Genomic DNA, 27337 nt, shown 5'->3' with positions numbered 1-27337 from the left:
GTACGAGGTTGAAGAAGAATCCAAGATTACAAAAACATTTTGCCAAGATGGCAATGTGAAATTCAATTCTTTGCGAGAATTTAAATGGTTTCGTACGGCAGAAGTATGGATTTCTCTGAAATTGCTGAGGGTAAGATGTTGTACATATCGCTTTTTAGCCATTGCACGACTTCAACGCGTGGTTTTTACATTTGGAAACCGAAATATGAACTATAAAAGAAAAATTATTATCAGCATGTTTTATCATGAAATCCCATTAGTTTTTCATCACTAGAAAGTTACGAATTTGTTCTTGCTATTGCTTGCGTGGATTCTGGGGTGAAGAAAATGGGAGAGTATATGAGCAGTATTTGCATGAAAGTTTCACATAAATATTCTCCTTTTCGGTGTTTGAAGATTTTTGGACCAGGAACTGGTCCCTAACCGCTGCTAATCTTCTTGTTGTTGTTGTTAGGGGGGCGACGCTCTTTAAAAAAACCCTAAGGCTCTATTGTTACTTGTTTGATCGGAATGAAACTTGGCACAATTATTCTAAGCAATATTCCGCATCGATTGACGGAGTTCGAATTTTTACTTTTGACCGTTGAAGCAAGTTACAAGCAATTCTCAAGCAATATTCAGCCTATATATCATTAATATTCAGCCTATATATAAGAATACGCAAATGATTAGAAATACATTGTCCTCTCTATTGTTGTAAATACAATGCAGTTCAGAAACTCAGTCACGCAGTTCCTGGTCCACTATCGTACGATCGTACTTGTTAATTTAAGAGTTGAATGGAAGTTGTGGTGTACATATACAACAGATCTGGTAGATTCAGCCTGGATGTGTGGGCATACTTTATGACCTCCAATGATTGTTTGAATCCATTTTTGTTCATAAATATTAGGAAGTTCATAACCAATAAGGGCTTTTTTAAATTTAAATAAAGCCATGTAATTTATAACACCTCACCCAGTTGCAGTATTAAAAAAGTGAAGTAATAATAAGAAAAAATTACATAAATTAATAATATGTAATTCCTATATTTTTCTTTACAAAATGTTCAAACTACTGCAAATTGACACAAAAAATTCTCCAAAGACTGTGTTAGTTTACGTATATTTCCTAATTTTTTTACCAGACGTTTTCCATAACAGGATTATTTAGCATATGCTGAGTGTATATACAAATGTAAAGCATACAAATTTAAACTTAAATATTGATATATTGTAAGATATGAAAATATGATGATATACTGAAAATCCAATCATTGAATAATCATACTTACAAAAGTCAGGGGTGGATTTACTGGGGGGTGCAGAGGGGGTGCAAATTTCCACATCAAATATTTATGTACCAAGCAATAAAGCAAAAATAATTGTTATATTAATGAAGCAAATTTACAAAAAATATCTTGAATTGTAATTATGTTGACAGAAAGTCAATCAAGAGTATGACTATTTAGCTGTTAAGTGGTTACCCTTAAGCTAACTATCTTTCTAATATTTGACCAATTATTTTACAAGTCAATTGAAACACTTTTCTGAATATATTTAATGACAGCAGCTATGTATCACCCCATCTAAAAATGTTTGTGATATTAACATGTATTTCTAACAAGTTTTTTGCATTGAAGTTTTACTGTATACTGCCCTCCCAGGTGAATGTTTAATATCACTGAATCAGCTTACTATTTTAGTGATTTCATTTTCTGTATCCTATGCTGATAGTTTCACTGTATACATTGCTTCCCTGATGAATGTTGTTGAATATCACTTAAGCTACTCTATATGCTACGTACTAAGTCAAATTGCTATTTTAACGAGTTATTTCATAATAATCATGTTATAACACAATAAACACAATTTAATTTTGTTATTTTCCTAGATGATATTTCAAATTTGGGATTTGAGTTTGGTAAGTAACCTGTACACAGTTGCATGCTTTGTTTGGAGTGTCAGTGCAATATTTAGGTCACTGTAGGCCATGGTACAAACTGAATTGATAATTGGTAAATTAAAAAGTGCAATTAGAGTTTGTAATATTCTTTCATTTGGAATAAAAATCATTTTCCCAAAAGGAAAAAAATTGTGCCAATATTTTCAGAGGAACTGTGGATGAGCCCCTTCAGTTTGATGACTAGGGTCCTGCATATTTTTAGATACTGACCAAAGTACGCCTGCAAAGAAACAGGGAGGTGGAGGGAGAGGTGGAAGGATGCATCCACAAGGAATCCCACACCAGAGAGGTTTTGGTCCAAGGGGGGGACCTCCAAGATTTATGGGTCCAGGTGGTCCATTTCCACCTATGAGACCTCCATTTCGGGAACCTCCTTTCCCACATGATGGCCCACCTTTCGATCACTCATTTGATCATGAAAGTCCGCCATTTGATCATAGAGGACCACATTTTGAACCACGATTTGGTCCCCGTGGACCACGCGGTCCTCGAATGGAACCACCATTTTCACCGAAAGGGCCTCATTTTGGCCCACGAGGTCCACGGGACCATCCTATGAACCGTCCAATGCCACCAGGAGGCAGTCCAGGTGAGCGACCTGCAGGACAAGGAGAACGTACAGTGCGGCCAAATCAACCAAATCGCTCCAATACATTGCCTAAAGGACCTCGAACGCCTCAAACTAGACCACAACAGCAAAGCCAGGGAGGTGAAACCCAAGCAAAACTTCAATCAACGCCACAAAAACAGCCAAACCAGAATAAACCCAAAAACGATTCAGGAAAAACAAGGTATTTACACTGATATTACATTTCTGCACTTTTGAAATCCACATATCCAGTAATAACAAGTTTAACCAGCTATAGACAAAAAATATCATGGAAATGCGATATATGACAGAGAAAAATAATTTACTCGACATGTTACTTGACATGTTACGATATGATGAAAATATATTCGATAATCCCACTGATCTTGATAATACACTGATCTGATGATAATACAACCGCAATTGAAAAGAATCAACACATCACGCGATCTCAAGGAAGGGTCTTTCAGAGTAATTTTACAATTTTCATGGTCTAAAAATCAGTTTGTATCAGGTTCTAAATCAACCTTAAAGTCATGAGATGATAGCGACGCCCGCAAGGTAATATTTTCCTCTGTTCAGTCACCGGAAGTTCATCAATTCTTTTTTCGTTTTTGATGGGAATACAATAGTTGCAATATAATATTCAGTGTATTGTTAAAGTGGTATACTTCAAGCGGCTCGTTTTACCTCCGGAATTTCGCGAAACCACAATTTTCAGTTTGCCAATCCACAAGACAATAGCAGCATAAAACCTAAAGATCATAATATGTTATGATTCGTTACTATAGTAACGTGGTGTTATATACTCGATAACTTATAAGTGTTTATAGCCAAAAACTCGTCCTTTTGTTTATATTCATGCGAATTTGTGGGCGGTGAAGCCGAAGGATTTTTTGCCTAAGAAACAATCGTCTGTAAAATCACTCAATGATAAAATTGATAAGCCGTTTCAACTTTTGGCTCATTGTAGATGCCTTGACGTGTGCGGGTATTTTTCAGAGTAATTTTTTTGTATACAATAGTTGACTGATTAATACCGTAATATTTCCATTTGTAGTGAGAATGGTTCACGTAAAGAACAGGATCAGGTTTGTTTGAATTCCCGTTTTTTAAGACTCCCATTGCTCACACCTGTTGAACTTTGTTAGTTTCTATTTAGTCGTTTCTATTGTCTGCATCCTTACGGTGATGATAAAAACTACTGCGCCCGCCGCCCCTCATTATCTTTACAACTATTCTTAAATATCTTTAGAACGCGGTAAAAGGCTCGGAAGTCAAAGATGTTGTTAAGGTACTACTAGTATTGTATTTGCATGGAAATTTACCGTCTACAAGTGGCGTATTTCAGATTCCATTCGATAATTTCCTTTTTTCAATCACTGTGCAATATTTATTTTTTCTCGTAACCACTGTAGGAAAAACACGAATGTGACGGTGAAGAAAATGAATCGTAAGTGAACAGGTTACAATCTTTTTGAAAAGACGCCGCGCTTAAACCGTAGCAGTTTGTTTCTTGCTGTTTATTTTTATTATTTCATGGATATAATTACATATTAATTTATCTGACTCCGTCTTTCAAATTCCTGGTCTACACGATTAGACCTTTCCATGTCTACAAGTTCATGTTTAGGTGAATAGTTAATAACCGAAATTAAAATCTATGAAAAGGCAAAGGAATATATTTAGCTTCAATTTTTATTTCTCATTTCATACCTAAAGGAATGATGTTGATTTGGAAGATGCCGTGAGTATTCATGGGGATGAAGAATTCGATATTGAAAAGGATCAGGAAGAGCAAAATAAGGAGATAAAGAAACAAAATACTGCTGGTATACACCATCTTATATTTTGTGTACATGAAGTAATATAATTTAATTTGGAGTAATTTAGCGTGATATTCGTATTGTGTAGTTTTATTCTGTTTTGATATCTTTTAGATTCTAAGATAAAAAGTAAGAGTGAAAATGAAGAAAAAGGGAAACCTAAGGGTACGGTATTCGGGATGTACTTTAATTGATGATTTTATTGATGGATTGATTGATTTTTACTGGCGGGATTTTGAAGTACTGTTTTTCATTGTGCAGCTTTAATATTGTTATTGCAAATTTTTATTAATTTTGCTAAAATTTTGCCTGATGTTCTTAATCTAGTTTGTTAACCATTTCAGTATACGGTATATATGTTTCATCGTATTTTTGAAGGTGACAGATCAGAAGATAAAAAGGATTTTAATCGTGGAAGAGGACGAGGTGGTAGTTTTGGTCGTGGAAGAGGATTAAATCGTGGTAGAACACCACCAAGGTAGATTGCGTAGAAAAAATATCTTCTATCAAGACTTAATCTCAAAGTTTTTCTTCTAAATGAACTTGGCTTTGGCAGGAAATCACAGTGAATTCTAAATTCTGTTTAAAGGTTTCATGGACCTGAGCGGGATATGCATCCTCCTTTTCACGATAATGGGCCTCGACCATTTCCAGCAGGACCATTTCACCCTAATTTTCGTGGACCACCTGGTGAGGGATGATTAGAAACACATGTCTATTATTACTCTGTTGTGCAAAAAGAACTGTCAGATAATTTGTGAAAACCCTTTTGTACCTTTTTTATCTTCGTCTTAATCATTGATTTATTATTTTACAAGATAGCGCTTTCCTGCTGGTTATTTCCTTCACTGACACATATATTTTCTCATGTTTTCTAGTTGGAAAAAATATTCACGTGAATCCTCGTTTTATGGCTCCTAGGCCTGGGTTTGAAGGTAATTTACTGCATTTCGTTCAAAATTCAGACGAATCTTGCTGTAAAATACATTTTTGCAGTGGACTACTTTTCGAACATTTTCGCATGTACCAAAAAATAGCGGAAGAATGGGGTTACCGTACGTTCAACGCCTAATCTTCTAAATCGCCGTCAAAAATCTCCTGTCTAGTCGAGGCTTATTACTTTTTCCCATTCCGCCAAGTATTAAAGCCCAAATCTCAAGTCTGTGTTCACTGTTTCATAAAACTAGTGTCTATTTATACATGATTGAGCTGTATTTGTCGAGGCAATAGTTTTTTGGGAGGGGTTTTCGCACAATTACAATACAGTCTTATTAAGCGAGTTTATCAAGTTGCCCTAAAGGCGGATTTCCACTTATAGCGAAATCGTTCGCTAGCGAAATATTTGCATATTTTCTTTTGATTTTTAACGGCATAAATAAATTAGGGCAACTTGACTGGTCACAATTCAAAAGAAAATATGCAAATATTTCGCTAGCGAACGATTTCGCTGTAAGTGGAAATCCGCCTTAAGAGTACCAGAAAACTTGTATGTGGAGGCACATGGCCCTGCTATGGTATATATGATCTGATAGTATCATTTGTCTTCTGTTAGGTCATCGTGGTCCTCCTCCCATGAGACTTCCAGGTCCATTTCCTGGCCAGGTATTACCACCGCCACCAGATCTACAAGTTAGAGGATTGCCACCAAGGCCTGGTTTACCTGGAAATCCAGAATTAGCACCACGAGTAAGCAATTATTATGTCCATGTCCGATAAAGATTGAAATTACAAGGAATTAGGTTTCATCTTTAAATTGCGAAAGATTAGTTAATTCAGATTGTTTGTTTTATTTTCGATTTCTGGTTGAAAATAAAACTACCTCCCCACTCCTCGTAATTTGGAATTCATTAATATTCGGGATTCCTGAAGTTATATATGCTATATTTTTGGGCTGCATGCATGTGACGCTATAGAAATCAATTCGAAATCGAGACTCGGTGGTAATGGGAGTGTGTTTCTTTTCCACTGTATGTTTTGGTTTTCTGCTTGATTGTAAATAACGTGCACATAACAATTCTAACTAACCACCATTCAAATCATTGATTAAAAAACTTGATGAAACCAACCAATACTGCGCTATCGATTAACCCCCCGATTATTTTATTTCTTAGTTTGTTTCTCCGCCGCAGGCAGCGATAACACCTGCCGGACAAAGAATAGTCCCTGCTGGGCCGTTGCCTGTTGCTGATGCTATGGTTGTACGAAATCCAGCTGCTGGTCTTCATCACTCGGCACAGTTTGCACCTGGAATGGCGCCTGTCTTGCGTCCTGGTCTTCCAGCTGCACCGCACGCGCCGTTAAGTGGTGCTACAATGGATCGCATTTACCTTAACCAGAGAATGATTGGCAACGAGCGAGCAGATTTAGCTGCATTATATAATAATCCGGCTTTCATTGCGAGGCAACAGCAATACCCTACCGCTGCCATGCAACAAGCCATGTATGATATGCAGAACTGGCAACAACAAATGCGTAGAGATCAAGCTTTTGACAGAGAATCAGCAGAACGACAGACTAAAGTAAGTCAGTGTGTGTATTATAGAAATATTAGTGAGTTTAAGATTCACCAAATATACGTCGCGGACGTGAAGTAATACTGCTCTAATTTCCACCGTTTCCCAACAAAGATGGAAATTATAGACTCGTTTTCATAAACAAAGTCAGAGCCGCATGTAAAACAAATTAATACTGGTTTCCTAATACTAGTGGCCGTTTTCATGTCACGTCCGCGTCTTAGATTTGGTGCATCTTAGTTGACCATAGATATTCGAAAACTGGTGAAATGTACTTGATGCACGTCTGCGTGCATTCCAGTATCACTAGGGTGATCGATCCTGGATCCGTCATTATTAGCTACATATATTATAAGCTGCGTTATCATTATTAAATAACTACATGTATATTTCCTGCATTAGCCGCATGTAGCTTAAACAGGCAGTTTCCAAAGCGAACTAATTAAATTGAATTTGTTTATATTTCAGCGCACACGCGAGAAATCTAATCGAAAATATAGCGACAATAGCGATTTAAGTAGCCGCTCAAGATCTGGTTCGTTCTCAGACTCTCGATCGGACTCTCGTTCTGGTTCGTCTTGGAGTCGGTCAAGGTCACGTTCATTGTCACCATCACCAACGCGATCATGGTCTAAATCAATATCCAGGTCTAGATCCAGGACTCCGGTGAGCCGTACCCGCTCTTCTCCAAGACGTGAAGTTCGAATACCTAGAGCAGGCTCACCATCCAGACGTACAGAGAGATCAGCTAAGCGAACTAGAGAGACACGTAGAGAGTCTAGAAGAGAAAAAGACAGGAAGAGCACGAGGGTCGGAGAACCTCGTAACAGGTCTCCGCGTTTTAGGCGTGGACCGCGTGTTGAGAAAGGTCGTGAGAAACAGAGTGAAAGGTCACGAGGAGATAGAGGGAAACGTGACGGTTCAAAGGAAAGACGAGACAGGGAGAGAGATCGAAAAAATGAACGAAGTAGAAATAACGAGAATGAGAGTAGGGAGAGAGCGGGTAGTAAGCGCTCAAAGGTCGAGAGTCGTGGAGTTCGAGAATCTCATGGGAGTAGTAGGGTAAGTAGAGATTCCTGTTTCTGTAGTTGTAAACGCTATCCAATTATAGACTTATTTCAGTGTCGTTGTTTACGTCTTTGAGACCCCATACTCTGTTTTGAATAACTCATATACCTATATGTATAATACATGATTGTTCCAATCATGGGATCATGTTTTATGTATCTAAGCTAATTTTCTACTGTCCTATACGAATACTAACATACGAATTAGAACATTTATTGTACATCTCAGTGATACCAATATTTAAAACTTTCTAGCAAACATTATTCAAAACACCCAAAATTGCAATTAGTTCAATTTGGTTTAACCGGTCGCTTTATCGTGAAACGCTTTAATTTCCTTCTAATTCAGCATTCCCGCAAAAGCACTCCTGATCGAAAGTCTTCAAATGCTGACAGCAAAACAAACCGAGTTGTGGCGACTAAATCCAGTAGCTCTGGTAAACCCGCAAACCGCATTGTGATTGGTTCTTTGCCCAACTCTATCACTCCATTTAAACTGAAGGATTTATTGGCAACTATTGGACCTATTGAGGTAAATCAGCAATTCATAAAAAACCCACTTTTCAAAAAACTACAGCTAAAACTAAAGCCCGGTTTAGTTGAATATAAGTTTAATGCACAACAAAAATATGGAATTTCAAAATTTTAGCGTCTGTAATCACCCTTAATGCCTTTCTATCCCGTCTAAACAAATCAGGGCGAATTTTCTTATGGTCCGTTGCACCTTGAATGCTGAGTACATTTAAACCTTTGAAGTTTGAGTTTGAAATGGATTGGAAAACATCTGGGGCCAGTTTATAAAAATTCTTTAACTACACTTTGCATACAAGTATATATTTAAATCCTAGTTATAACTCAGAAATACACAACTCTAATTTGGGTATTTCTGTCCTAAACTACAGTTGAAAGTTAACTAGTCTTTTATACAACTGGGCCCTGAGCTTCATGTAGATGTTGCGACCAGGTGCAGCGATAGCTTGAATACCGTGCATGGGAGGGATATTCGGTATGAATAGATGTAGGTTCATTCATATGGATACCTTATAGCTACAATTTGTTTTTTTTTCTTTTCTCACCAGCAACTGAAAATGTCTACAACAAAGCATAAAGCCTTAGTGACGTTTGAGAAATATGAGCACGCTTTAGCTTGCAGGCGAAAGTTTCACAGGTATGTGCATAATTTCGTAATTTTTTATGTAGCTTTTCAATTCACTTTCGCTAAAATGCAGGGCGCAATAGTAAAAAACCTAAAAATGACCAGTGGTTTAATTCAGTAATCATTTATCGATTAACCGAGTTTCACTAAACCTAAACATTGTACGTATTAAAATAAAATGCTTTAGTTGCAGAAATTTGCTTATTTATAGGCAGAGTAAATTGGTAAGTAAAAATGAATCGCTTAATTTTTAACGCCAGTAATATGATATTTTGGTAATGCGACAAAAAATAACTTATTTGCATCTTCAAGGGGAAATGGAAGTAAAAATGTACCAAATATGAAGGTTAGAATTTGTTTGATTGTTTGTTTGTTTGTTTTCGTCGTTGATTTTTATGTTTTTACGTTGCGTATATTTTATGTTACGTCTTTTTATTTTTTGTTTCTTTTGTGTCGGGTAATTGTGGGTGATATGTCTGCGGTACAAAAATAGCTGGACTAAAGGAATTTATGACAAACTAAAATAACTGAATTGTCTTCTGAATTATTGCTTGTACCTGTTGCAAAGCATCGTATATGATGGTGCCAGTAGAGACTGCGCTGTATTGACACGAATAACCCTTTACTTCATGCTTGTACGTAATTGAATAACTATGTTTAGTAACAATGAATAGTTCTAAGATGGTATTATAAACACTGTCTGATCATATTTGTTCAAAAAGTCTTCCAAGGCATACTTTAGGTAAACGTCGAAATACACCTTTCAACAGTATAGTGCCCCGTTTCAACATAGCCGGACGAAAGGTTTCGTTTAGGCATTTTGAAACGATGTTTCTATTTTGTAACCGAATATGACATTTCTTGGGCAAAGAGCCTGGACGAGTAAAACTTCAGCCTGTATTCCTGTCTATGTTGAAACAAGGCCTAGGGGTGCTGGGGCCGATTGTATAAAATGTATAGTTAGTGAATTTTGGAACAAGAAGGAATTTCGTTTTAATCGGTATATTTGTTTACATTTTTTTTAGACAAAGCCAATCAGAATGCCTACATTTTTAATACTTCATGTAAAATGGTAAATAACATGCCTTTCTACCGGAAGTAGTCAAAATTTATGCATTCTGATTGGGTTGTAATGAATTGAATGTAAACAAACTTGCTGATTAGTCTAAAACGAAATTCCCCTTTGTTGTATGTTGGTCAATCAAAATTGCGATTTCTAATTCCAGACATATAAAATTGCAATGGGTTGATATAGAGAGCCAACACAAGGGAGCCTTGTTTCAGGTCCGTTTCTATGTAGGAGCTAGCGGTTGTAACAAAACTTGATTGCGCAGTTAATTTGCAGTAGATTATTCATATGGTTTTGCAAAAAGAGTTTTCTGAAATTGGCCCCTGACGTAAAGACATAAAGTAATTTTGCGTCTTAACAAACGGGTAATAGTTATCCCAAGTAGTGCCCAGTTTCCATTTGGTCGTTGCTTGTCGCTATCACGACACAAATGCCGGACCTACTCAGTAAGTAATCAAGTAAGTATCTGCAATAAGTAAATGCTGATTTGCATACACAAAAGATAAGATTTGAGCTATAAACTATTTCACGATTCACCACTTGTCGTGGGTTTACCGACAAGTAACGACTAAATGGAAACAAACTAGGTTTTAATACTGCCTTCTGGAACCACATATAGCGAAATCCAACAGAACGTTTCCTCCATTTATTTCTGGTATGATCAATTTAAAAAAAACAAGACACAAATAAACTTAGTCTATTTACATAGCCAGAATCCTCTCTCTGTGGCCTTATCCAGCAGGTTTAAAGTGTAGCGAGTTTCTCTACATATAACTATATTTTTACATATAATTTTAGCATATTTAAAAAAAGCTGTGAAATAAGGCATATCGCGCTATTGACCCTAATATTGATGCATGGTGATATTTTTTTAAACTAAGGAACAAATTGTCTGCCTTCAAAGCTTGATAATTACCCTTCGTAGGTTATACGTATATCTTCTTCAATGATATAATTCATTCTATATAAAAAATCATACGTATTGCAGCACGTAGAAGTTATTACATGATGGTTATTACAGATCACTTGTGGTCACCATTATAGGATTTTCCCGGTCTGAACTGATCTATAAGAGGTTTTCATCGTATATCTGTATTCACGCCAGCCTGTGCCTCGGTCCATACATAGAAGAATATAAATGCGGAAACACGTGCAAGCTATACAAACCCCTACCGGTCAGTTTCGACTTCGATTGTTTTTATGTAACGCTCTTCCTAGTGTAACTTTTGATACCGTATGTAGTAGACTGGTCACATAAGACAGTGAAAAAAATTGACGTCAGAATACAAAAGTTTCGGTTTGGTTTTAAAGCTTCAGTGTCGGGTGGACGCCTTGTTTTAGCGGTTGGAACAGAAATACGATGAAAGTCTGATAATAGCTAATATCGGGGTTGGAAGCGGAGTAATAATAAATGCATTCATTTTTAAAACTTCATTCACGTATCCCGTATTATATATTCCATTTGATGTCTCTGTCTTTATTCCATTTTTAAATCATCTAACTAATCATTCATCACTCTGTTACGCACTCATTATTCCATTTTCATCCTCGATTAAGTCACGTTAAAGTATTCGTCAAAACTTTGAGATATTGTTTGGAACATTAGATATACTAAATATTAAGCGAAAATTTATTTAGTATCTTCATGTAGTGATATCAAAATAAGTATATGGCTAGCTAATCTTGATCAATTACTTCATTAAACGTGCGCATATTTTTAGGTTAATATAGTTCAGGATTTGGGCTATCGGAAAATGAGCAAATACGATTTTTTTGAAAAATTCGGGTTTTTTGAACAGTTCGGGTAAAAAGAAGCCTGCATGTTTGTTAGACTATGCATGCAAATGATTGCTTGATCAACAAAATTCGTTAAATGAAAATCGAATTTCAATAGTTTTCACAAAATATACGTAGAGCTAGAGGACAAAGTATTTCGCAATAATTCCACTACGATTTTAAAACCATTCGTATTTGCTTCTTTTCACTTATGCAAATATCACAAAAAAGAACGTGATATTTCGCAGTCAAAAGCCTAGTCTGTATTACTATTAAAAATAGGCTTTTGTTAAAGTACAACACGCTGAATTTGCATGGATTGTCTTTTTTGATACATCCGGTATGATTGACAGAAATAATTGACAGTGAAGGTGCCACCTTTTCTAATGTTTGACATTTTTGCCTTTATTTAATAACACCAATGCTGTAGCAAGACATTACTTGGAGTTTCCGATACTTGTGCATTCTGTTTACATGTTGTCGTAACAGTCATAACATGTACGCTATGCTCGATCTTGAAAAATACCCTCATTGAGTTCAGTGAGTTGAATGCTCAGCTGACAACAGTGTGGTACCTCACAAAAAATATATCCACAAGCAATGAGTGAAGCAGAAAGAGGGTGGCAGCAACTGAGTATATATAAATAATTCCGAGAAATCTAATCTATAAAAGGTGTCGTAAAGGTTCCTCTATATTTATCTGGGATCGGTTGTGGGAAGGCTCGATAAGCGATTTTTTCAACCAGTGCAAAAATGCTTAAAAAGTAACAATTAATAAAGAGAAAAAAGTAACAATTAATAAAGAGAAAAATCACTTGATGAGGGGTAAGGTTCAATTTAAATTGTACCAAAACAGGGCCAATTTAAGAACGATTAAAAAATCCACTACCCGGTTGATAGCGTTATTCGGCCTTCAAACAACCCATCCGAGCTGTTTTACATATCCATTAGGTCTTCTAGGCGTGGCATACATGTTTGCGACTGTCTTGACAATATTAGTACTTATGCAACTATTATTATGCCTTAACAAGTCTAAAAGCAATGATTGTATATTAGTCAAAACAGGGACTTTGTCAGCAAACCCGTGTTTATGCCAGTTTTCGCCACATATGTTATATGTATCGTAAGGCTAAGGGCGCCTAATGTGTTTTTTCATCTGAAAGTGTATAAACTAAGTTTTTAGTTTCATTGAAAAAACGATGCAACTGGAGCATGCGTGCGTGGACGTGTCAGTGTTAATTGGGCATTGCCTGTGAAATTATAAGCCACTAACTAAAAAGATAGCAAATAGCATCTATATAGCTTAGCGTCCTGTAATGAATATAGTGTGAGTTCAACCATCATCCGGTATTTGATTCATTTGATTGTTTTATGATAATGTACTGTCCGTTCCCTGTCAAACTGGCATAAACACGTGTAAAGTAATGACAATGATCCGCACTGAAAACCAAGTTTGGAAAGCCAAGTTGGTAGTTTCGTATTATATCGTAATACTTGAATTCATTTAATTTTTAAACAGAGCGAAGGTGGACGACAGCCAGATCACGGTGGATTTTCTTTAGGTCTTGTATTACCCTGCTATTTTAAATCAACGTTTGCGCCTGGTGTTACTGCGGGATAGAAACTTTGTAACTAGTTTAAGTAGGTTGGCTGCTTTTTCGGCTGGAATCATTTTGCCACAAATATTTGGAACCATGGAGCAATTATTTGGAATCATGGAGCAATTATTTGGAATCATATGTCGAGCAAGTATTTAAAATCATGGAGCATGGAATCATCCGAGACAAGAATGAAGCTTTCCAAAAAAAAAAGTGATTACCATTGTCATTGATGAAATTATGCGAACAGAAATGGACGATTTGGTAAAGACATTTGAAGTTTTAGCAAGAGTCGTGTGTTTTTGATGGGATTTTAAAGATTGGAAAAAAAATAAACATTATATACATCCGAATAATCGGTGTACACATCACATTTTTATTCTGTTCCGACGGGGAATGCGGAAGCATTCCTACACTTGTGAAAACGATAATCGTAATTACTGTCCTATAAAAGGTGATAAACTTGTGTTTCTGATTTGCAAATTGGAAATAAAAAGAAATTGTAGAGATTGGCAACGCCTTCTTGAACGTATGTTTTTTGCGAACCTATAGAAAGAACTCGTCGTGATATTGTTTCCACAGATAGAACGGATTACGATATTGTAGAATTCGAAGATTTTAACTCACCTAGGCCTAGGGCAAGGCATAAATATGACCTTCATCTGCTTGCCAGATTTTTATTTAACTGAGGGCATTGTAACTGACTCGTTCATGATTTGAAGAACACTCCATATTTGTTCAACATTAATGGAAACCAGCGCAACGTTGCTGTACTCTTTCCTTCGCCATCCTAACTATCAGACTATTGTTTCCGCATACAAACGAATCCAGATACGTGTGGACAAAGTCAAAATTTGGTCCCTTTTGATTGCATGGCAAAAGCCAGTTTGCACCATGCACGTGGGATTGTAAAATTTACCTTTTCTACCCAAGTTAACATGTAGAAACATGTTTGATCTGATTAGTATAAGCCAGTTTCGGTGCTGTTCATGATTTTGTCAATCAAACACAATGAAAGTGAAAATCATGGTTGTCAATGTGCATACGTATAGTCGTATACGTAGCTTTATTATAAAACCTTAGCTATGCCTATAGACATGACTAATGTATCGATGCAGCATACGAACGGAATAGTGCAATAAATGGACATAGGTATTTAGATATACTGTTCCTAAAATTAAGATTAAAAAATTATAACGTTTCCATGGTCCATACAAGTGGATGACTTGTTTCAATGTTGACTATGCCACTACCATCTAATGCATTGGAAGTACTGATGGTCTGGCCAAATTCTAGGGCATGATTAGCTGAAAATAGTAAAAAAAGTACCATTAATTGAGCATAAATTGAATGTCGATGGTGATAAGAAACAAACAACCTAGGTCCTCCGGCAGGAATCGAACATATATGCTTAGTGTCATAAATGCTGTGTGCTTCATGATTGAAACTTGAGCCTTTGAGGATATCAGGGCACGAAATCGTACATTTAAGAATTGTGTATTTGGAAATATTGATACATACTAAGGTTCCATTTTAGTCCACTAGTTGTCACGCTGTTACATTTGCCGCCAATAGGTAGTAGGCCGCATTTAAGTCCCTCGTATCCATTGTTCACGTCAATTGAATGTTTTCCCTAGATATTTTAAAGCCAGGTGGTTTGATGAAAGTAGCTACGTCATTAATGGTTAAACGTTATGAAACAAACCTAGCCCTAGGGTTTACGAAGAGACTATGCTTGATATGAAAAAAAATAGGAATATAGGATGATTTAAAATTCTCGAATGGTATATACACGACAAAGGCACAATGACGGAGTCGGACATTGGAACAAAAACACGAAAACACATTAAAACGCGATAAAATAAACTACAAACAAAATACGTTACAAAATCTGAAAACAAAAACTATACTACGAGTCTACGTCTACTGTGCATACAATATACATACATATGACAATAACATTAGAAAGCGAAACACGACAAAGCGTAGCCAAGCCAAGGCAATAGTCGAATCAGTACAGTAAAATTCTAGAAGATTGTGCATTATCCACTGAATGATACCTATGCAAGTCCCGTCTTTGAGATTGGCACTGCACTTACTGGTTGAAGAAGAAAAGCAAGGCAATCACTTGCGAGAATAATAACCGGTTTATCTGTCACATTTGAAGCTATAAACAGCGTATTGATATTCCCAAGAGTTTGATCAAGTAAACCAGAGAATTCCGAGATAACCACTACCGCCTTTACCTAAGATAAAATTACACCAATACATGTAAGTCAAAGTTAAAGACGAACGACCAAAAAAAAAAGGGCGAAGGATGAATATCCAAAAACTAAGAGTGAGAGTAAGAGACATACATAGTCATAGGTTCGACCTGCCAAAGGACCTGAGCAGTTCTGTTGCATTCTTCGCCTGCAACGCTTCCCGTTTGTTTTTAAAAATTATTTTCCAATCCTACTTTGTTCTCCTAACATGCAAATCATCAACCTGGCTGCATAGGTGCATGAATATGTGTTTATATAGCTTTGTCTTTGGCCAAAGACTAAATACCGACCTGCTCGTCACAATTTGAGAAAAGGTACCGAATGGCTTTTGCGAAATCTGTGTAATTTTGATCAGGTGTAGGAATAATTTTTGTTCCCTAGGAGAAGAAGAGTGCATAAAAAGCAATCATAAACAAATTCGTTTACAGTCATAGACATGCATAGATTATGCTATTTATGATCGAATCGTTCCCGTTCGTAACGTGTTAGTTTAGTCTATTAGATATACCGAAGTCCGAAGGAATGGGGAGATGTAGTGAAATGTTTGCAGCTTTTATAGTTACACTGTTTTACATCACCTTGTCTTTGTAGTATGCCAGCACCTCTTCTCTTATAGAATCAAAGTCTCCAGTTATATACTGTGGTATCCATTCGAAACTATAAATTATAAAATATATTCAATTCAGTTGTTTTAGTACAAATGTGCACATATAGGCCATAGCTCAATGCAACCCTATTTTAATATAGGTGGTGAAGTAACAGAGTGTTAGAGAGCGGGAAAGGTAAATCAATTAGGATATTGTAGCACTTCGCTCGATTTAGGATAATTTCTAAAGGGTTTTAAGGTCTTAATGAGTGGGAATCATACACAGGAACAGTTGAGAAATGTATCGGTCCTCCGGCAGGAATCGAACCTACGTCTTTGGGATGTCTGTGCAGCGCTCTTGGCGGATGACATATATATAATTGATACAATTTTCTCAACTGCTCCTGGCTTAAATTTGAGTTGTGTATGATTTCCACTCAAAATTACTGAAGACTCTTAAACCCTTTATAAATTATAGATAAAAGATAGACACACTCGTGCAAGAAAATGAAGAAATTGTTTGATTTTCTATGGTATTTCCTCCCATTTGAGAGAAACGTTAACAAAAATGAAAACGACCATAGACAGCAACAAATGTTTTTTTTATATACAAACGCAACTATTGCATAGTTAATACTTTTAATGCCTGCTAGGAAAATGTTAAAACTCTCGACCAAAGTTGAGCAGGTTACTATAAATGTGCATACTTTCCATTTTCAACACAAATTTTTTGAAGTTCATTTGCTCCACCATCAACGCAAATTGTAACTGAAGCTGGTAATAGAATGATAAACTTGAGATTTGTATTTGTGAGACTACATGCTCTGTTTTTGCAATACTATATTGCATTATATCTTCCTGTAAGAAACAATTTCCACTAATTCATTTTAGGATTTAAGATTCCAATTTTTTCTATTTGGGTTTCTCAGTCCCCACCCCAGAGGCACCCATTTCCCCCCCCACCCCTCTTCCCCTGTGGTCCCTGTCAAAACTTTGATGATTGCTGTTTCCAAACACTGTATAGAGAGAATATGATGTAAGCATTTGCTAATAAGAGCAAATTACCTTTCTTCCAAAGTGCTTTAAGTTTTTCATACTTTCCGCACAAAGGTCTGTTCAAAATTATGAGCCCAACATTTTTGTCTGATACAAACAGAGAGTATATAATAGCTGGATGCAGTATCGAATTTGGTTGGTTATATATGGTTGGTTATGTAATATATACTTTATTTAATTATTAAAAAGATTGAGGCATATTAAACCTAGCTACAAACTAGGTTTTCAAATTTAGACTGGCATATAATATTTTTGTAATTACTTGGCAGAGGGAATGGCTGGCCATATAAATATATTCCACACATACTCATTACTTATTTAATTAATCCTATCTCACAAAGCTGGGAGTTTGCAAAATAAATACAGAAGAGGAGGCCAACCTCACAGATTCCTCTTATGAGGAAATATTATCTGTACTTGACATTTGTACTCAACATCCTGTACTGATGCAGTGTTGATTGTGGCACATGCCTTCACTTTACCAAAACAACAAAACCCATCGCCCTAAAGTGCTTTCTGTTATGCATACCATTTTGATACCATTTACCAACTGATCACTTCCTGTGTTTGTACAAAAGCTGGATAGCCCTCTGAAATTGCCTCATAAACCCTAATATTTTTCAATTCTCTTTTATAACTGTTAGCTCCCAATCTTTACTTTTATTGCAGATTTTCAAGCATGCTTAAAACGGTTCAAAATAATCACTATCCGGTGGATAGCGTTATCCGGGCTTTTGATAAACGGTTTATGCTTACCTGTCTGTGAATTTATAAGGTATAAAAATGGTGACAAATACCGTGTTTCATTATCCATATTGACCAGTCCACTGGAGGGGGGGGGACAAAGAGGGGATTTGACTTCCTAGAGCCATATCATTGTGATTGGCCGATACCGTATTTGATTTGAAATTTGAAAAGGTTTTCATAAAATGCCTATGCTGACATTGAATATTTCAAAAGGTCTCGTTTCGAATGGAAATATTTTGGAAATGGAAGCACACTGCACCACAACAGGCCCAGTAAGCCTAAATAGCTCATGCATTTGTGATTACACAGACGCAGAAAGCGAATTAAACAATGGAAACAAAGCATTGTTGAGCTGTCAGAGTTAGTGTTTGCCGTTTGGAGCAGTAATGGAATGTGTAAACAGTTAAAGTTTTTTTCACGAAAATTTGACAGGGTGATTTTCTCGAGAGTGAAAAAATTTAATTTTTTTCACTTTTTTGAAATTCTCTTAGATTTTTTTTTCACGAAGAAGTATTTTGTCTTGGGCTACCTGTGTCTGTCTTGGGCTACTGTGTCTGGCTTGACACAGGTAGCCCAAGACAAAATACTTTTACGTCAAAAAAAAAATCTAAGAGAATTTCAAAAAAGTGAAAAAAATTAAATTTTTTCACTCTCGAGAAAATCACCCTGTCAAATTTTCGTGAAAAAAAATTAAGGTAAGTAAACATGAATTTTTTAAAAGCGGGAAATTGTTTAATTTTTTTCCGTCTGCGACTTTCTTCATTTTCAGGCTTTTTAGAAGACACGTGTTTTTAAAACTTTTTTTACTTGTGCTTTTCTTTTAATTTTCAGGTACTTTTGAACGCGATAATTTTCTTTTAGTTTTCTTATTTCAAATTTTTTTTAACTTACAGTCTTTCGCAAAGTCTGAGAAGTCTTTTCACTGTTTTACACATTCCAAATCACACCGAGATTTTTCAGGCTAATTTTGTTGCATTGTCAGGAGTTGAAACGTTTGTCCTCGGATTGAGAGACGAACGTCTTAACCACTAGACCACCGCGTCATTTGTCAAAAGCTATTGTTCTCTAATCGACCTAATTCTTTTCGATGAATTTTAAATTAAATAGTAATTTCGGTGGGAAAAATCGAACCTTTCCCATGCAGGATTCGAACCTACCCTTACAACCTGGTAGGCCGAAGCCTTAACCACTGGGCTACGTCAATAACATACATATTAAGGCTGCTATCAACAACCAATCCTACGGCCCAGTGGTTAAGGCTTCGGCCTACCAGGTTGTAAGGGTAGGTTCGAATCCTGCATGAGAAAGGTTCGATTTTTCCCACCGAAATTACTATTTAATTTAAAATTCATCGAAAAGGATTAGGTCGATTAGAGAACAATAGCTTTCGGCAAATGATGCGGTGGTCTAGTGGTTAAGACGTTCGTCTCTCAATCGGAGGACAAACGTTTCAACTCCTGGCAATGCAACAAAATTAGCCTGAAAATTTTCGGTGTGATTTGGAATGCGTAAAACAGTTAAAGGACTTCCCGGCCTTTGCGAAAGACTGTAAATTTAAAAAAAATTTGAAATAAGAAAACTAAAAAAAAATTATCGCGTTCAAAAGTACCTGAAAATTAAAAGAAAAGCACAAGTAAAAAAAGTTTTAAAAACACATGTCTTCTAAAAAGCCTGAAAATGAAGAAAGTCAGACGGAAAAAAATCAACAATTTCCCGCTTTTAAAAAATTCATGTTTACTTACCTTAATTTTTTTTCACGAAAATTTGACAGGGTGATTTTCTCGAGAGTGAAAAAATTTAATTTTTTTCACTTTTTTGAAATTCTCTAGATTTTTTTTTTGACGAAGAAGTATTTTGTCTTGGGCTACCTGTGTCTGTCTTGGGCTACTGTGTCTGGCTTGACACAGGTAGCCCAAGACAAAATACTTTTACGTCAAAAAAAAAATCTAAGAGAATTTCAAAAAAGTGAAAAAAATTAAATTTTTTCACTCTCGAGAAAATCACCCTGTCAAATTTTCGTGAAAAAAAATTAAGGTAAGTAAACATGAATTTTTTAAAAGCGGGAAATTGTTTAATTTTTTTCCGTCTGCGACTTTCTTCATTTTCAGGCTTTTTAGAAGACACGTGTTTTTAAAACTTTTTTCACTTGTGCTTTTCTTTTAATTTTCAGGTACTTTTGAACGCGATAATTTTCTTTTAGTTTTCTTATTTCAAATTTTTTTTAACTTACAGTCTTTCGCAAAGTCTGAGAAGTCTTTTCACTGTTTTACACATTCCAAATCACACCGAGATTTTTCAGGCTAATTTTGTTGCATTGTCAGGAGTTGAAACGTTTGTCCTCGGATTGAGAGACGAACGTCTTAACCACTAGACCACCGCGTCATTTGTCAAAAGCTATTGTTCTCTAATCGACCTAATTCTTTTCGATGAATTTTAAATTAAATAGTAATTTCGGTGGGAAAAATCGAACCTTTCCCATGCAGGATTCGAACCTACCCTTACAACCTGGTAGGCCGAAGCCTTAACCACTGGGCTACGTCAATAACATACATATTAAGGCTGCTATCAACAACCAATCCTACGGCCCAGTGGTTAAGGCTTCGGCCTACCAGGTTGTAAGGGTAGGTTCGAATCCTGCATGGGAAAGGTTCGATTTTTCCCACCGAAATTACTATTTAATTTAAAATTCATCGAAAAGGATTAGGTCGATTAGAGAACAATAGCTTTCGGCAAATGATGCGGTGGTCTAGTGGTTAAGACGTTCGTCTCTCAATCGGAGGACAAACGTTTCAACTCCTGGCAATGCAACAAAATTAGCCTGAAAATTTTCGGTGTGATTTGGAATGCGTAAAACAGTTAAAGGACTTCCCGGCCTTTGCGAAAGACTGTAAATTTAAAAAAAATTTGAAATAAGAAAACTAAAAAAAAATTATCGCGTTCAAAAGTACCTGAAAATTAAAAGAAAAGCACAAGTAAAAAAAGTTTTAAAAACACATGTCTTCTAAAAAGCCTGAAAATGAAGAAAGTCAGACGGAAAAAAATCAACAATTTCCCGCTTTTAAAAAACTCATGTTTACTTACCTTAATTTTTTTTCACGAAAATTTGACAGGGTGATTTTCTCGAGAGTGAAAAAATTTAATTTTTTTCACTTTTTTGAAATTTCTTAGATTTTTTTTTGACGAAGAAGTATTTTGTCTTGGGCTACCTGTGTCTGTCTTGGGCTACCTGTGTCTGGCTTGACACAGGTAGCCCAAGACAAAATACTTTTTCGTCAAAAAAAAATCTAAGAGAATTTCAAAAAAGTGAAAAAAATTAAATTTTTTCACTCTCGAGAAAATCACCCTGTCAAATTTTCGTGAAAAAAAATTAAGGTAAGTAAACATGAGTTTTTTAAAAGCGGGAAATTGTTGATTTTTTTCCGTCTGACTTTCTTCATTTTCAGGCTTTTTAGAAGACACGTGTTTTTAAAACTTTTTTTACTTGTGCTTTTCTTTTAATTTTCAGGTACTTTTGAACGCGATAATTTTTTTTTTTTTCAATTTTACAGTCTTTCGCAAAGTCCGAGAAGTCTTCACTGTTTTACACATTCAAATCACACCGAGATTTTCAGGCTAATTTTGTTGCATTGCCAGGAGTTGAAACGTTTGTCCTCGATTGAGAGACGAACGTCTTAACCACTAGACCACCGCGTCATTTGTCAAAAGCTATTGTTCTCTAATCGACCTAATTCTTTTCGATGAATTTTAAATTAAATAGTAATTTCGGTGGGAAAAATCGAACCTTTCCCATGCAGGATTCGAACCTACCCTTACAACCTGGTAGGCCGAAGCCTTAACCACTGGGCTACCTCAATAACATAGATATTCAGGCTGCTATCAACAACCAATCCTACGGCCCAGTGGTTAAGGCTACGGCCTACAGGTGTAAGGGTAGGTTCGAATCCTGCATGGGAAAGGTTCGATTTTTCCCACCGAAATTACTATTTAATTTAAAATTCATCGAAAAGGATTAGGTCGATTAGAGAACAATAGCTTTCGGCAAATGATGCGGTGGTCTAGTGGTTAAGACGTTCGTCTCTCAATCGGAGGACAAACGTTTCAACTCCTGGCAATGCAACAAAATTAGCCTGAAAATTTTCGGTGTGATTTGGAATGGGTAAAACAGTTAAAGGACTTCCCGGCCTTTGCGAAAGACTGTAAATTTAAAAAAAATTTGAAATAAGAAAACTAAAAAAAAATTATCGCGTTCAAAAGTACCTGAAAATTAAAAGAAAAGCACAAGTAAAAAAAGTTTTAAAAACACATGTCTTCTAAAAAGCCTGAAAATGAAGAAAGTCAGACGGAAAAAAAATCAACAATTTCCCGCTTTTAAAAAACTCATGTTTACTTACCATAATTTTTTTTTCACGAAAATTTGACAGGGTGATTTTCTCGAGAGTGAAAAAATTTAATTTTTTTCACTTTTTTGAAATTTTCTTAGATTTTTTTTTGACGAAGAAGTATTTTGTCTTGGGCTACCTGTGTCTGTCTTGGGCTACCTGTGTCTGGCTTGACACAGGTAGCCCAAGACAAAATACTTTTTCGTCAAAAAAAAATCTAAGAGAATTTCAAAAAAGTGAAAAAAATTAAATTTTTTCACTCTCGAGAAAATCACCCTGTCAAATTTTCGTGAAAAAAATTAAGGTAAGTAAACATGAGTTTTTTAAAAGCGGGAAATTGTTTAATTTTTTTCCGTCTGCGACTTTCTTCATTTTCAGGCTTTTTAGAAGACACGTGTTTTTAAAACTTTTTTTACTTGTGCTTTTCTTTTAATTTTCAGGTACTTTTGAACGCGATAATTTTTTTTTTTTTTCAATTTACAGTCTTTCGCAAAGTCCGAGAAGTCTTCACTGTTTTACACATTCAAAATCACACCGAGATTGTTCAGGCTAATTTTGTTGCATTGCCAGGAGTTGAAACGTTTGTCCTCCGATTGAGAGACGAACGTCTTAACCACTAGACCACCGCGTCATTTGTCAAAAGCTATTGTTCTCTAATCGACCTAATTTTTTTCGATGAATTTTAAATTAAATAGTAATTTCGGTGGGAAAAATCGAACCTTTCCCATGCAGGATTCGAACCTACCCTTACAACCTGGTAGGCCGAAGCCTTAACCACTGGGCTACCTCAATAACATAGATATTCAGGCTGCTATCAACAACCAATCCTACGGCCCAGTGGTTAAGGCTACGGCCTACTAGGTGGTAAGGGTAGGTTCGAATCCTGCATGGGAAAGGTTCGATTTTTCCCACCGAAATTACTATTGAATTTAAAATTCATCGAAAAGGATTAGGTCGATTAGAGAACAATAGTTTTCGACAAATGACGCGGTGGTTTAGTGGTTAAGACGTTCGTCTCTCAATCCGAGGACAAGCATTTCAACTCCTGACAATGCAACAAAATTAGCCTGCCACAAAATCTCGGTGTGATTTGGAGTGTGTAAAACAGTGAAAAGACTTCTCGGACTTTGCGAAAGACTGTAAGTTAAAAAAAATTTTAAATAAGAAAACTAAAAAAAAATTATCGCGTTCAAAAGTACCTGAAAATTAAAAGAAAAGCACAAGTAAAAAAAGTTTTAAAAACACGTGTCTTCTAAAAAGCCTGAAAATGAAGAACGTCAGACGGAAAAAAATTTAGCAACTTCCCGCTTTTAAAAAACTTCATAAGCATATAACCACATAACTATATAACAACATAACCATATAACCAGATATGTATTTGTAGATAGTGTAATGTGTGTATAAAAAACAACTTTGACAGGCTGCTGCGTATAAAATATTAAAGTAAACGATATAATTTTTATATGGCAACATAGATTAGCTTATTCAGTTTGCGATTATACCGTTTTTATATCGACACGACCAAAACTGGCCAACTTTTAAAAATTGTTGCTCGAAATCAAATTTTTCCGCCGATGGGAATTCGAAGTGAGACCTCCAAACAAAAGAAAATGCAAATTTAATTAAATGGACAAACAGTTATGCAGCAAAATTTACATAAATTCCTGTTTTACATAAACTCCTTAATGACGAATTTAGAGTCCTATGCCTTCAACATGTCCTCCGTTTCTGTCTATGCAAGTTTGACAGCGTCGAAGGATGCCTTGAACTACTCGTCGAACCAGTATCATAAAATGTCTTTACAGTAAATGTTCGTTGTCCCGTGCTTAATTGAGGCATTGTGTTCTTCAAAGCTATCGTTGAACATTGAATAAGCAGAATTTTTGCGATAAATTTGCATTTTAGTTTTCAGTGATAGTTAGATTTTAAAGCCCTTTGGGACTAATTTTCAATAAAACAAACGTCCAATTCCCATCGGCGGAAAATCGTGGTTTTTATGAACTTTTTTTTGTCGAACCAGTACTCCTTCATTTTTTAACTAAATGACACGTACAACGTGTCATTTGAAAGAGAAATAAATCAACTTAACAATGGTGTAAAAATCAATCAAATTTGTCAAATATATTTTGCATTATTACACGCAAAATTTAGATTCGATTTTTTTCCATACAGGGTGTCCGAAAAAAAACGCAACCACTTAAATATGCAAGAATATTAATATTGTTCGGGTTTGCACCATACAGGGTGTATCAAAAAAAACGCAACCACTTAATATTCTAAAATTCATATTGTTCATAAGCTCAATAGATTTTATGCCCCTGGGATTTTAAAATGGCTTCTAATCGTACAGTCAACTGCTAATGGTCAAATCAGCTAAACTAATAATGGTGCAGCTAACAACTGAACAACGAGTTTTTATTGTCGTGCATGATAACTTGAATGCTAACTGTCGACCTTGTAAAATAAATTGTAAATAAAATTTTACTCGTTAAATACTTTCAATTCAGCTCGTTGGTTTACGCACCCGACTTTGTTTACCGACGATTGTGCCGCTAGAATATGATTATAAGCTTTCTCGCATTCCAGGGGCCAAACGTCTTTTGTGTTGTAGAACAAAGAGGATATTCATGAATATTAAGTGGTTGCGTTTTTTTTGATACACCCTGTAGTTCAGCTAAAATGACTTTTAGCATTGTAAATGAAGGATTAAGAGCCATTTTCAATTCCCAGAGGTGCTTATCTATTGCGCTTTAGAGCTGTATTAATGTTCTGCATATTTAAGTGGTTGCTTTTTTTTGGGACACCCTGTACACCCTGTATGAATGTAATTTCGAACTCTCGTAACATGAAAATATCATTGAAAATATAACCCATCTGGGGCCGGTTGTTCGAAAGGCGTTACGCTTAAACGGTGGATAAGTTAAAAATAGAAAACAAAATTATCTATTTATTGAATAACTGAGCTGAAATCATTTCGACGTAAATAGTTTAATTGTCAATGGAAGCACATATTAAATGCATAAGATGCAGGTTCAGTCAGTTGGTTCAGTCATTCACTGGCACTGTTCACAGGCCCCTGACCACATGTGCACAGACATGTGGCTCAGTGATGAAATCCAATATGGCGGCCAATGAGGGTGAATATGAGCGACCGAGAAAAATTGCAAAAACATTGAAAGAAAAGGACGTAGGAAAGCGCCTGATCGTTGTTTTGGAAAAAGCATCGCTTGAGACAGTAAAGGTAATTTTGGCTCAAACACTTTTTTAAAAAGCGAACTTATATTAAATTAAAATATTTTGTTTTAAAAATAGAATGGGAAGAATTTTGAACTGCTTAATTGTGATCACCACAAAGGGATTTTAAAGAAAAGTGGACGGGATATTGGATCAGTTAGGCCCGACATCACGCATCAGGTATGGACTGAATCTTATTATATGTATCCGTTCATAGTGCTAAATTGCCAATACTTTGCACAACACTGTTTGTAGGTCACATTTTAGTTTACAACACTAACCTTCAAGGATTCTTCCGTAGTGCTTACTGATGCTTCTTGACAGTCCTCTTAACAAGGCAGGACTCCTTCAAGTCTATATACACACAGAAAACAATGTCCTCATTGAAGTGAACCCTCACACCAGAATTCCTCGAACATTTGATAGATTTTGTGGACTGATGGGTTAGTAAACTCTTGGGTTAGTGAAATGCAAGAGGGTTGGGTTATCTTGAGGGATAATCAGTTAATTTTATTGTGTTATGTTTTAGTCCAGTTACTCCATAAGCTCAGTATTCATGCTTCAAATGGTCCGCAAAAGTTGTTGAAGGTAATCAAGAATCCAGTCACCCAGTATATGCCAACAGGGTGCAAGAAATATGGTATGTATATAATGATATGTCAATCGTGATTTGGTGATGGGGATATGTTGATGATTATTATATTGGTGATTGGTATAAGGCAGTTGTTTTAATTTAGATGATAGCATCTGATTAGTTTGATCTTTAGGAACCTCATTTAGCTCAACAAAAATTGTCAAAATGAATGATCTTGTACCTAAGGATGATCCTGCTGTTGTTGTGATTGGGGCAATGGCACATGGCAAGGTAAGGTTATTTACATTGGCCATTTTTTGTATTGCACTGTAAACGAAATTCCAAACCCTGCTCTGTATGTACCTATTTATCAAGTTATTCCTCTTTGTTTCATTCATCAAACTTAGGTTGAGGTGGACTACACAGAAGAGACAGTTTCAATCAGTAATTACCCTCTGTCAGCAGCACTCACCTGTGCTAAGATCTGTTCAGCTTTTGAGGATGTTTGGGGAGTAGTGTGACATGCTATGCCATGCTGTGTGTGGTGGATTAGATGTTTGCCAAGGACATTAATTCCACAGAACCTGTATGGGTGATATTTCAACACCGTAGAACATTTCAAACTCAATTACTCAGTATTGAGAATCACAATACTGGAAGTCATTCATTACTTACATGTGCTTGTGTGACACTTAACTTGACTGAATATTACACCATAAGATTGTTTTAGTCAAGACTAAAATTTGGCCCTTGCTGTGGGTAATGACATACTTGTGCATAAAAAACACGATCAAATCTCTTATTTTGAGGCTGGTTAACTGCTGTCACTATACACACATAATGCCAATTAACATACACAATACCATTAAATAAAGATACCAACCTTCAAAACTGTCCTTTCTATAAATTTAAATAGTTATTTTATTACATAATATTACAAAATATTACACTTATGGTAC

The 27337-nt window shown here is 35.9% G+C and overlaps 3 protein-coding genes across 4 annotated transcripts; 2 read left to right on the top strand and 1 right to left on the bottom strand.

Annotated features, from left to right (window-relative positions):
• Positions 1 to 13: 13 nt before the first annotated feature.
• Positions 14 to 14094, top strand: LOC114528398 (serine/arginine repetitive matrix protein 2-like). Of its 2 annotated transcripts, XM_028550134.1 has the most exons (17): positions 14 to 130; positions 1873 to 1902; positions 2147 to 2735; positions 3594 to 3624; positions 3789 to 3827; positions 3952 to 3986; positions 4256 to 4365; positions 4474 to 4524; positions 4738 to 4837; positions 4949 to 5049; positions 5238 to 5294; positions 5912 to 6045; positions 6471 to 6878; positions 7341 to 7934; positions 8289 to 8471; positions 9019 to 9107; positions 13460 to 14094. In XM_028550134.1, exons 1-17 carry the CDS (start codon positions 85 to 87, stop codon positions 13500 to 13502), a joined length of 2640 nt encoding a protein of 879 aa, XP_028405935.1. In that variant the 5' UTR covers positions 14 to 84; the 3' UTR covers positions 13503 to 14094. The 2 variants fall into 2 exon arrangements, with proteins under 2 accessions (XP_028405935.1, XP_028405856.1); XM_028550055.1 differs by lacking the exon at positions 13460 to 14094 and having other exon boundaries at positions 9019 to 10153.
• Positions 14095 to 14553: 459 nt separating this feature from the next.
• Positions 14554 to 18372, bottom strand: LOC114528550 (thiamin pyrophosphokinase 1-like). Its single transcript, XM_028550245.1, has 8 exons — positions 18201 to 18372; positions 17454 to 17531; positions 17096 to 17162; positions 16381 to 16459; positions 16093 to 16179; positions 15638 to 15784; positions 15060 to 15171; positions 14554 to 14845 (listed from the first exon to the last, which is right to left on the bottom strand). The coding sequence occupies exons 1-8, from the start codon at positions 18256 to 18258 to the stop codon at positions 14730 to 14732; spliced, it is 744 nt and encodes a 247-aa protein (XP_028406046.1). The 5' UTR covers positions 18259 to 18372; the 3' UTR covers positions 14554 to 14729.
• A 7165-nt stretch (positions 18373 to 25537) lies between these two features.
• LOC114516755 (ribosomal RNA small subunit methyltransferase NEP1-like) lies at positions 25538 to 27325 on the top strand. The gene is made up of 6 exons (XM_028536319.1): positions 25538 to 25811; positions 25883 to 25984; positions 26106 to 26247; positions 26334 to 26444; positions 26572 to 26669; positions 26786 to 27325. Exons 1-6 carry the CDS (start codon positions 25569 to 25571, stop codon positions 26897 to 26899), a joined length of 810 nt encoding a protein of 269 aa, XP_028392120.1. The 5' UTR covers positions 25538 to 25568; the 3' UTR covers positions 26900 to 27325.
• The last annotated feature ends 12 nt before the right edge of the window (positions 27326 to 27337 follow it).

Source organism: Dendronephthya gigantea, unplaced genomic scaffold, assembly GCF_004324835.1.
Source record: "Dendronephthya gigantea isolate DGI-Jeju-01 unplaced genomic scaffold, DenGig_1.0 000000F, whole genome shotgun sequence".
Taxonomy (NCBI): Eukaryota; Metazoa; Cnidaria; class Anthozoa; order Malacalcyonacea; family Nephtheidae; genus Dendronephthya; species Dendronephthya gigantea.
Note: the sequence above shows the minus strand (reverse complement) of the source record. Positions and strands in the feature narration are given on the sequence as shown.